This window comes from Ochotona curzoniae, unplaced genomic scaffold (genome assembly GCF_017591425.1).
Source record: "Ochotona curzoniae isolate NIBS_2020 unplaced genomic scaffold, NIBS_Ocur_1.0 scaffold_2683, whole genome shotgun sequence".
In the NCBI taxonomy this organism is placed as follows: Eukaryota; Metazoa; Chordata; class Mammalia; order Lagomorpha; family Ochotonidae; genus Ochotona; species Ochotona curzoniae.
In genome coordinates this window covers 6,376,896-6,388,519 of record NW_024467100.1, presented here as the reverse complement: position 1 = coordinate 6,388,519, position 11,624 = coordinate 6,376,896, and the positions used below count along the sequence as shown (strand labels likewise).

General features: G+C 44.4%; 1 protein-coding gene across 1 annotated transcript in view; it reads right to left on the bottom strand.

Annotated features, from left to right (window-relative positions):
• Positions 1-2,446: 2,446 nt before the first annotated feature.
• The window catches only part of CD244 (CD244 molecule), a 29,989-nt gene continuing 20,811 nt past the window's right edge, over positions 2,447-11,624 (bottom strand). Inside the window, exons 4-9 of the mRNA XM_041003273.1 lie at positions 10,284-10,388; positions 9,637-9,848; positions 8,308-8,439; positions 5,836-5,910; positions 4,571-4,627; positions 2,447-3,181 (exon numbers count right to left, since the gene is read on the bottom strand). Coding sequence (XP_040859207.1) covers positions 3,101-3,181; positions 4,571-4,627; positions 5,836-5,910; positions 8,308-8,439; positions 9,637-9,848; positions 10,284-10,388 — 662 coding nt within the window. The 3' untranslated portion in view covers positions 2,447-3,100. The remainder of the gene's footprint in view (positions 3,182-4,570; positions 4,628-5,835; positions 5,911-8,307; positions 8,440-9,636; positions 9,849-10,283; positions 10,389-11,624) is intronic.

Sequence of the window (11,624 nt, the reverse complement as noted above, 5' to 3'; positions counted from 1 at the left end):
ACATGAAACAAATTCCAAGATACATTGTTGGGAACTAAATCCAGGACAGCAAGTATTGTACGCTACCAGTTACATAAGAAAAACCTACACTTTAAAGGCATAGACGAGTTCTGGAAGTGTAGGAAAACAGGAGTCTGTATGCCAGGAAACCTCTCCAATGTATAGCCATAAGCAACTGGAATCTTGTGAGAAATCTCCAAGAACTCAGGGCAAAGGTCCTGAAGCAGCTGGGATGGGGAAAAATGGGCATAGAAGCTCCCTAATCCTCAAGCTTTGGTAATGGATCAAACAGAAGTGGGTTTTTTTGGTTTCTTTCATGTGCACACTGTGTAATTATTAGTGGCCTACTTAAAAAACACATTGTTCATTGACTCCTTTGCATGTGTACATGTAAGTTACATCCTGTTGCAAACCCTCCTCGCTTAGCCTATGTGACCCTCAATCTTTAAAACTCATTTGCTCATGATATACTTTGGCTATTGACCATCAGTCAGTAGTCCATGCGTGTGATTATCGACTCTGTGCACTAAGAGCCCTCTCTGCAGGACAGCAAACAGGGAGGAAATACAAAAAGTTGCCAGTAGCTGCCTCCAGGAAGGAACTGATAATCCTGAGAAAGATATATATTACTTGCTGCATTTATTTTTACTGCTGTATGTATACATTTTTTGTATTTTTTTCAGTGGTCAAAAGATCTTTTTCATATAAACTTTCCCCATATTTATGAAAAATAATTTCTCTCCTTGTTGTCCAGTCTGGATGCAGAATAGCCACAAAATCTCTTCTCCCCCTAAACCGTGGCTGCCATCTTATCTCTGTCGTAAGAAGTGCCGTGCCTGACTCCTTTGCAAGACAACGTGTGCTCCAGTGTGCATTTGTATTTCATGCACCTTGCACCCCTACATGCCTTTGATGCCACAGAGTTCTGCAGTTTTGCTTTCCCCTACACAGGTGGTGGCGGCAGTGAGGCTTTGTGGTCTCTGCACAGTCTCTCAGGAGCTCAGGCACTTCTTCACACAGAGTGGTGGGGCTTACCTTGGGGGTTTTCATCAACAACCAATCACACAAGATGATGGGGCTGTGTATGTAGTACCTCCCATTGACCATTTCGCAAAGCCCTGAGCCCTTGGGTCTTTTCTGCTGATTATATAAATCTGGCTAGTTCAAGATCTGCATGGGACATGTGAAAGGCCAGCAACAGCCAACGGCCAGTGACTTTGGTGTTTATCTGATCTGTTCTGACCACCATCATTTCCTGCTGTCTTTGCCCACTGAGCTACTTGACTCTACAGCTCAGCTCCTAATGTCAGCCTCAGATCTCCCAGGCCTGTATTTCCTTGGGTTTCAGCTTCTGCATGGGCCTTAATATATGTGGCCTGTCTGCATTTCTCACACAGGGGAAGTCAGCCTGGCCTGGTACAGTCAGGCAGGGCACACATCAACCCTCCTTCATGAGACTAAATGGCTGCTGCTGTTGGTTTTCTGTTTCCCAGATAAAAACAAGGCAGAAGGACCTTGGCAGCTTTCCACGAAGCCATATCCTTCTCCAGCAGTATTTAAATGGACAAGTTCTTATGAATGGCCTGCAAGCACCCTTTGGCTGCTGTAGAAAGTAAGAATGTAGCATATGAAAGATGTATATGTTTGATTCAGGCAAGGGATATAGGTTCTTTCCATGTAACAACACAGGTCTGTATAAAATTTACATCTTCAGACACGGGCTCTGTGCACTATCCCCTGTTGTGGTCTCTGAGTAAGTCCTCTTCCAGTTCACCCTCTTGTGTTTCCTGGACTTGGTCTTACACCTCACAACCTTATTGAAAGGTTTATCTTAAAGCCTTGGGCAACCAGTGTAGTGCCTGGCTCCTCTTGTTTCGTAGTCACCATTCAGCTGCCTTAAACTCTCCTGCAGTGTATTCCATGGGGAGCATCATCAGAGCACCAAATCTTACTAGAATGTGGTTTCTAATAGACTACGTCTTCTGGGAAGGAGTCACAGTACCTTTCTTATACTGTGTCTTTGTCAAACAATGTATACACACTAAGGGTAAAATTGGTCTTGCCTTGATGATAAAGCATGTCCTTTAAGTGAGTTTTCTCTCTTCTCAAAATATTTACTTATTTTCATTTTCCTTAAAAGGTAGGGAAACACACACACACACAAATTCCTCCATTCACTGTGTTTTTTTTTTCCATTAATACTTTTAACTGTCAGGGCTGGACCATGCCGGAGCAAGGAGTCTGGAACTTAATCCAAATCTCCCATGTGGTTGATAGAAACCATAGCATTTGAGCCATCATCTACTGCCTCAAAGGTTATGTACTAGTAGAGGGCTGGATGAGCATAGAAAGCCAGGACTGACTTCGGGCACACTGCTATGAAATGGAGACTTCCAAAGCACTGACTTCACTCCTGCTACACCAAACACCTGCCCCCTGGATGAGCTTTCTTTTCAGGGATGGGTTGCTTTGCACCATCAACTCTCATGTCTGCCCATGCCCTTTTGTGACCAGCTGGCCAGAAGTAGGGTGTAAGATATGGCAGAAAGTTGTTCATCTTCATGTGAGTCAAGCCCAACCTCTGATCTCAGAGAATATGCCAGCAACATCCCAAAAAATGTACCTCACAAAGGAGGACATCTTACTCTGCCCTGAAGTCACCATCATTTCCTCTTCTTGCTTTGGAAGATGAATCTAGGCAGGGAGAGGATCTAGGAATGCAGTCATTCCAGATCTGGGAGAATGGGAGCCACAGAACAGATTAGGAAACCTGAGAAAGGGAATCTCCATGCTAACATCAGCACCAACGGGCATTTCCATAACATTTGACAGATTACTAGTACCTGAGATGTGTTCTAGGAATGATCCAGCATTTCCATCCATTCATGTCCTGGCTATTAGTTTGGAGATAAAACTTAACAGATTTATGCTTATCATGATTGTGAGAAATCATCTTCAAAACAAAACATAGGCCATCAACAGATTTCCACATCCCTTCCTGACTAGGAACTTTCCTGTAGAGATTCCTGTAGCATCATCCACTGTGCTAATTCCCGAAGCAGATGCTGATGTGTTGGAGAAGTGAGAATGGCTCCAGCACCTAGGGATAAACATCAAAGTGCTCCAGCTCTTTGCGACTCAATCGAGCAGGGTTCTGTGCTTTAGGTGTTTTGCTTCCAACCTGTAGAAGAAAAGGAAAAACTTCAGACCTATTCGATAGGAGCTCCTGTGGAATATGAAACTGTGTCCCCATTTTACATATTGAGTAAATGAGGTTTGGAGTGGTAGAACAAAATCCTTAGAGCAGGCAACTAGTCTTAAGTCCAGTCCCACTGCTTTCAATTCTGGTGCTTTTCCTAACCACACTATGCTTTGTCCAGATCCCCAGTGCTGCTGAAGTCCACCCATTTCCTCTAGAAACCCATCCTGTTCAGCCAGCTTTCATGTTGGGCTTCAGCTGAAGTGCCGGGGATTGCAGCAGCAACCCACTCAACATCTCCCTTGTGACCTGTTACAACATCTTTACTGGACTGCAGATGGAGGTTGGGTGTGGTATGAGGCTAATGAGTGGGGGTGATATGCACACAGTCATTTCTCCAGGCAAGTGAGAAGTGTAGTTATACCAGTCATATACCAACATGTGGAGATTAGATAAAGCAATTCATGGAAGACACTGTCAGATTGCCTTATATAGCATGACCTTAAAGTTTGAGTCTTCTCTCGACTCCGACATGCACATTCATTCTCTAAATGACCTGAGGGGAACCAATTCAGCCACCAGGCATGGTCCCTTGTAGATCATTTACCCCAGCAGAAGCCTCAGAACACTCATGTCCTTGAATAATCCCCAATCTGATTTCAGGGAACTCATTTAGAATCACTTATCATCCACACACTGACCTCCTCCTGCCCTGATCCTCCCACAACATACACTCAAACCTTTGGAAAACTTGTGGCTCACAACCTGGGAACTAGCTTAGGGACAACCATAACGTGCAACCCGAGTCCAGTGAGAGTCCAACTTCATATGACCTTGTGGTACACGCCGACTCTCCTTGAGTCTCCATATATTAATCTCTGAAAGGAATAGTTGGTGTGCAGGCTTTTGTCACAGAGGTTAAGAAGCAACTCGGAGTACTCACATTCCATATCCAGGTGCCAGGATTCGGTCCCCGGCTCTGCTTCTGATTCTAGCTTCCTGTTAACGCATGCTATAGGAAGCAGCAGATAACAGCCCAAATACTTGGCCCTGCCACCTATGTGAGCATCCTAGATTGAGTGCCTGGATCTTTGCTCCTGGCTTTGACCTGGTTCAGTTCTGTATGATGTGAGCCTTTAAGGGGTCAAACAGCACATGGGATTTCTCTCTATCTGGCTTTTTCTGCCACTTTACATTTCAAATAAAATACATGAATTAAAAAATGAAGATTTGGATTAGAAGACCCTCCTTCTCCCCAAATGACTGAAACTCTAAAACTTTGTGGATAACCTTTTCCTAAATACCCCTGAACTGGATATCAGTGCTTTGTTGCAGAAACTAACCCACTTAAGAGAAGTTCCAGAATCCTACCTCATCGTAGATGGAGTAACTGACAGGAGAGCTGCGGGTCTTCTCCTTGGATGCAGACTAGAAATTCAGAGTAAGGAATTCTTCATTTCAGGTTTAATGACATTCCAGTGTGATGTGAGAGGTTCTAAAGGAGACTTGGGACCCAGAACCCCCCGGGGATGTTCTCAGCCAGACAGTGAATACAATCTCTCACTCAGGAATAAACACTGATATTTATGGTTTCCAAGAAAGGGAAAATGCATAGTTGCATATGAAGATACATCTGTCCCAAAGTCAGAGCTTAGCATCTCATACCCATATATGCATAAAGCAACCGTGCCCCACCCCACACACACATATACGTTCCTGGTGCAGTGTCTAGCAACATCTATACAGACTTGTACTGTGGTGCTTAATCCACCACTCACACTCTCATGGAAGGCGCACATTGATTCAAGGACTTATTGAAAGACAATGGATTAAAAACCTGAAAAATGTGTTCTAAACTGCATCAAGCATACAGTCCATGACTTGCATGGTTGCATGGACTTTCACGAATTCCAAGTTTCCCACACATCACATCAAGGTTCACAGCTTTATGCTGTGACTCCAGCCTTGGGAACACCACTCCTCCCATCCCTTCCCACACAAGGTAGAAAGGATGGCCACAGCCACCGGATTACCTAGCCCAGATCCAGGTACACATATGACCTCACTGAAGAAAAGGAGCTCAGTAGATGTACAGGCTCCCCTCTGTCAGGAGGCCTCCACTAGCAGCTAGTTGGCCAGAACCTCTGTTCCCTGAGGATCAACAGTGTGTTGCTCCGTGTCTGCTCCCCACCTCCAGCTCCAGGTAAAGCTCTGCCTATGAAACCTCTCCATTATCTCAGCCGTAGGGCCAGCTGCTCTTGCAAAATCCTGTGGTTCCTCTGCACAGACCACTTTCTTTCTAACCTTTGCCCCAGCAACCCCCTCCTCCCACATTCTACTCACAAAGAAAAAAAAAACTTGTGGAAAATCCTATTATTCACTAGTCATTAAATTTCAGAATTATTTCTTTTCTGTATATAGAATCAGGAAGGCATTTCTTGTTAGCCTCTTAACATCTAAAATCAGTTAATAGAAGCTCTTCATAAATACATACAATGGAGAACAAATCTATATACACACATTTTCTGCAAACTCATCCCTGCATGTGTGCGCGCACACACACACACATGCTTGCACACACATGCCAAACACACAGCTGCCTTAGCAGCACCTGGGAGGAAGAGGGAGAGACTCACCTTCCGGGAGGTCTGTACGAGTGCATACAGCGTATTTGATGCATTCGAAGCATCTTGTGGAACAGAAGCAGGTGCCTAATGAGAAGAGAAAGAAAGCCATTTCAGAATCATGGATCCAGCACAACCTTCAGAAGGTCATCTATACCTTGCCCGGATGGGAGATGTACCCAGTACTGAGAAGGACCTGGACTAATGGGGTAGTCAGACAACCTAAGAGCTGGTCCCACTTGCATTGAGGACAGTTACTTCATATGTACATGTTTGCTTTATCCTTGAGACCATTCCACAAGATGAGATGGCCACAGCTTACCTGTAGCACAGATGAAGCTCTCAAAGTGTAAGTAGCCCATAGAGACATTGCACACACAGAAGCAGCACTCAAACCCAACATTCTCATGAACAATTTTCTAAACATGCAAGTGCTGCTCTTTGCCCATGTGGATTTGGGCTAGGTGGTCTCTGAGACAAAAGTGCACCCTCGTTTTAAGATGCTCTGATCTCACCCTAATTCAGCACCCACGCCTGAGAGGAGCTCTTCTTTTCATTAACTGCACTTTCTCTCATTGGAGTTCCATATAGAAGAAGCAGAATTAGCAGTCACAGACAATTCCTATCAGGTTAATTCTTATCAATTCTAATCAGGTTTTCTTGGTTCTATAACTTAGCGAGAAAGTTTTTTAAAAGATGCTGCTGCTTCAGCTACCCGGCATTTTTTATTATTTTATTATTTTATTATTTTTTATTATTTTATGATACAGTTCCATAGTCTCTGGGCTATGTCTTACCCCTTCCTGAATCTGCTCCCCCCATTGATTGACCTCATATTATTACAATAGTATAGTCCTTCATAAGCAATCCTAAGTCCATCATTCTGCCATTGAAGTGTATTCTGATGTTGCAGGTACAGACAATGGCAGAGAGTCCAGCATCCTATTGTCAAGATATATTTAACAGTTTCATTGGGAGTCCATCTTTGATTTGGAAGTCGAGATGCATACTACATTGTATCTTCACATCTTGATGTGATAGTCTCCATTACAGTTATTATATATCCCCCCCTTAAATGAAAAGCTATAAAACAAAAGCAGCAACACGAAGAAAAACAGAAAATTACAACAACATGAAGTTGAATAACATGCTACTGAATGACTAATGTGTCTCTGAAGAAATGGAAAAGAAAATTAAAAAAAATCTTGAAGCAAACGATACTATTGTATGAACTATGAGTCAGTGAAGAAACTAATAAGAAAAAAAAAACTTTTTTGAAGAAATAAAAATAAAAATGTCAAAACCCATGAGATGTAGCAAGAACATTGAAAGGGCCATTGATCCTGTGTTTTGCATGAAGGTTGCCTTATATCAGAAAGAACATATGCTATTTGTTCTTTTGAGATTGATTTATTTCGTTGTGCATAATGGTCTTTAGTTGGGACCACTTGGTTGCAAATGGTAAAATTCCATTCCTTTAGCTCTTCCCTCTCTTTCTTGTCAATCTCCCACCACCTCCATCCATTCCTGCCCCTAAGGTTAAAAAAAAAATCCATTCCTTTAAATGGCTGAGTAGTATTCCATGGAGTAGATGCACCACAGTCTCTTTATCCTCTCCTCTTTTGATGGACATCTGCATTTGCTATTGTAGATTGGGCTGCTGTAAATACAGGATTACAGATCCCTTTCCTCATAAATTTTTCATGACACGGTTACTACCTAACATTTTTCTAATTTTTATTAAGATATTTTTATCACTGCCACAAGGTGGCAGTATTTTGACCAAAAGCGTTAGGTTATCAAGACTGCCAATATTACAGGAGGCTTCTCCAGCTCATGAGAGAATTTCTGTAATCCCAGAATGCTAGGCGCGAACTAAGAGGATGGAGAATAGGGACCCATGAATCACCTGACTTATCATTGTCACTACCAAGCTATGTGGCCTGAAGCACACTGAGTTAACCTGCATCTCAATTTCCTCATCTGTGATTTGGGATTTAAAGCACATGTGAAGTATTAGAACCAATTCATCAGGATACATGATGTTTATTAAGAAAATGGGTATTACTTTAATATACAATAAAGCAGAAGGGACCAAGACAGCTCTATTCTTTGCTGAAAACTGGAGAAATCGAGAATGAAGATTTAAGAAAGAAGAAGAGGACGTACAAGGGTTTGAAGTATCAGAAGCAGCAGGAAGGGAAAACAGCGACAGTTCTCTCAGGTGTTTAACTCTCCTCCTGTGGCTTTACTCGGCCAGACTGTATCAAGCATGAAGAAAAGATGCCTTTTCCCAGCCTTCCCAGCTCTGTTCATCGCCACATGGGAATTTTCAAATAATTTCTTAAGGCCATTTAAACCAAGCTGACTTCTGGACTCCAAGAACCCTGAGGTCTCATCCTGCATTTAAAGCTGCACATCTAAAGAGTGCATTAGGGGGCCCTTGGAATGGGTACAGACAGATTAGGATCACCAGAGTGGTACCTGAGCATGGATCATGGAGTAGATGGTGCTCCCTCCTGGGGGTTTCTGCTGCTCCTCCTCTTGCACCCGATGCTCCTGCTGCTGCTGCTGCTGCTGCTGCTGAAGCTCCTGCACAGACATGGGATAGGGTCGCTGGAGTGATGGGAGCAGGCAAAGACAGCATAAAGGAGATGCAGTAACTCCTGAGAGGCTGGGTGTGGGGAGCTGGCAGCAGGGAGGGAGACAGGGGAAAGCAATTTGTAGAGGAGCAGAAAACAGGTTGGAAGGGCCTCACACGACCCCACCCAGGGGATCCTGTCTCTGCCTTTGCCTGGTGATGTAGAAACTCTTCCTTGATTTCACTCATGTCTCCATGAAATTGACCACACAACCATCAATAACCAGCTGAGCTGCAAGAAGGGCTGTTACCTGAGCTTCGTCTCAGGGTACCAAAATTCAAGATTTAAACACTGTAAACCCTTCCCTGGCTCCAGACTTCATGGTCAGCATTCCCCTGGGCAGCTACAGGGCTGTGTGGAGGCTTGGACCCAAGGCACAAGGCAGGAGTTTCCTTCTTCCTTCTTCCCTCTCATCAAGCTCAGACCTAAGGGAGTTACTTAGTATAACTAGGACAGAAGGGTTTGGCCACGTGTGCTTTCTCTGCAAGACTACCTCCTGCAGCCAGATGCCAGGAAGGCACTTCCTCCCCATCCTTGCTGTTCCTTCATACAGCAGTTTAGAGGCACTAGGAGACAAGGCCTGCCCACTGTCCTCTGCCACGAAGCTTTACTTGCTCAGGGGCACAGTGATGGAGACATCTGCTGAGGAGGTATCCTCTTCTGCAGCCAAGGATGGTGGGCAGAGTTGGCCGCTGCCTGCAGCGAGCTGGTAAGAGGCCTTCTGCTTTGGGCTTGGTTGGTCATTCCTTCTAGCACTTCAGCCAGCCTCAGACCTCTTCCTTCCAAAAGGGTATGAGTGCAAATTACTGAGCCAGTTACAGAACTGTTGTGGTTTGGCTGTCACGCCACCCCAGCTTACGTAATAAGTCAGAGACCATGAAAGCAACTCCAGGCTTCCTAGGAAGGTGAGAGTTTGTGACTGACACAAAAAAATTTTTTCAAAGTAGCATTCCTCCTGGCACTACATCCCAGTTGATGACACTGGGCAGAAATGAGGGTGCCATGGCATAATCTGGGAAGGAAGCAGCAATGGGCTGCCCTCTGTTAATGATTTCTGACATGCTCCATCCCTTCTTGGCAAGCGCATCTGCACCAAGATGCTCCCTCCCTTGCCACTCTATTTACTCAGACTTCTGTTTTCCGCTTCTCCTCATGACCAGAGCCAGAAAGCTGTGCAGAGAGAAGACAGCTGGGGACGGCTGAGGGTCCCTTGCAGAGGACAGCTGAGCAGCTCTCTGTGCCTGGTCTGAATGCCCATCCCACAAAGAGCGTTTTTCCAAACCCATTGAGAAAGACTCCAGCCCCTACGATGCCATACTTGACTTCTCATTTTCAGGTCCTTGATATCTTCATAAACTGTCAGAAATTCCGTGGGGCTGGTCTCTACAAGAGTAGAAAAGCAAAGAACACAGTTGTTGGTACTTCCACAGGCCTTTCTGGCCATGCTTCTGCTTTTGCCAGGTCCCTGCTCTAAGGCAACTGGCCAAGACTTTAAGTCTAGAAAGGAGACAGGTTGATGCTGTATCCAGGACATAGTGGAGCAACCAAACTTGACATGCCTCTTCCATCAGGCTGGGCAGGCATCCCTCACACTAGCCACCTACTGGTAAAGCTGGACATTGGGGGTTAGACTAAATGTACAACAGCCACCACTGAAGACATAAACTGGGAGAAAGGGCCCAGCAGTGGGGCTGTCCTCCCCAACCAAGCACACACACCCTCCTCAAGGAAAAGGACACGCTGTGTTCCCAGGACACAGGACCAAGATCCTGAGTTCCAATGCTGCAGGCAATGGCACCCCAATGACCTTCCACTTACCCGACTGCTTCCTCTTCCTCCTCCACACACAGAAACAGATGACGGCGCCAAGAAACAGCATGGTCAGAATCACGATGACCACCAAGAAGGGCAGAAATTTGGATCCTAGGAGACACAGAAGACTGTGCTCTCAGAACTTCCTCTTCCTCCCCTCCCCCACCTGTCCGCTGCAGGGACCATCTCAAATCCCACTCCCCTCTTTGGTGTTGACCTCATGCCTTACGAATTCAACAGTGAGGTCGTCTCTTTGCTGAGTAGCTCCTAAGGGATGCCAAGGTGGGGGGGGATTTCTATCCGACAGATCTGTTTTAAATTCTAACTTTGTAAGCTCTGTGCTACTTGCTTAATGCCATTCAGCCACAGTTTCTTTCCTGTAAAAAAGATGATTTGTCTCCCTATGTGGGTTAATTACAAGATCTAATATTAAGGTGCTTCAGGAAGTGCACAGAAAATAGAATTAAAAGACAAAGATTTTTTGTGCAAAATGTTTTTGAAATTTGTATGTTGTTTTTCCATAATAAATACTGTTCATAAACTTTTAGAAAACCTTCTGTATGTATGGATTTCAAAATTTTTACCCCAAAGGTAAACTAGAATTTATTCCCATCTTCTATGAATCTCTGAAGGTACCCATATAAATGCAAAGCACCTGGCACAGCAAATGTGACATCCATCCATTCACTAGCTTTTAGTGGGGCCTGATGCCATGGCATAGTTGGTTAAGTTTCTATCTGTAGTGCCAGCATCCCATGGGGAAATGGTTTGTGTCCCTGAATGCTCCATTTCTGATCCAGCTTCCTGGTTGTGGCCAAGGAAAGCACAAAAGGATGGTTCAAAAGCTCTTGTCTCCTGGTTTTGGACGGGTCCAGCTCCAGTTGTAGTCATTTGGAGAGTGAACCAACAGATGGAAAACTCTCTTTGTATCTCTCCTCACCAAGTTAGTGGATGATGAAATCATGACTGATAAGATCCAGAAGCCAGTGTCCTTGTCACTGTCTTAAGTGACTTCATATTTGCTTACTAGTACTTAGTTTTATATGGCCCCAATATGGCTATAGCTTCCTTAAGGACAAAAACTATGTGGATTCGTGTTCCTATAATGTTGATGGCATTAAATCTTTGTTTATCTGATAAAAAGTGGTGCACATTTAATTCAGATAACCCTCCAGATGAACATATGCAATAAACCAGAATTCTCCTAAATATCCCTGGATTCTTCTGGAGTCCAAGAGCCATTGCAGGAATGAGTCACCAAACTACCGTGTATGCCTGTATTAAAGATCAACTTGCCCCTCCAGAAGGAGACAGGGATTAGATTCATCCTTGACAAGGGCAGGTCTG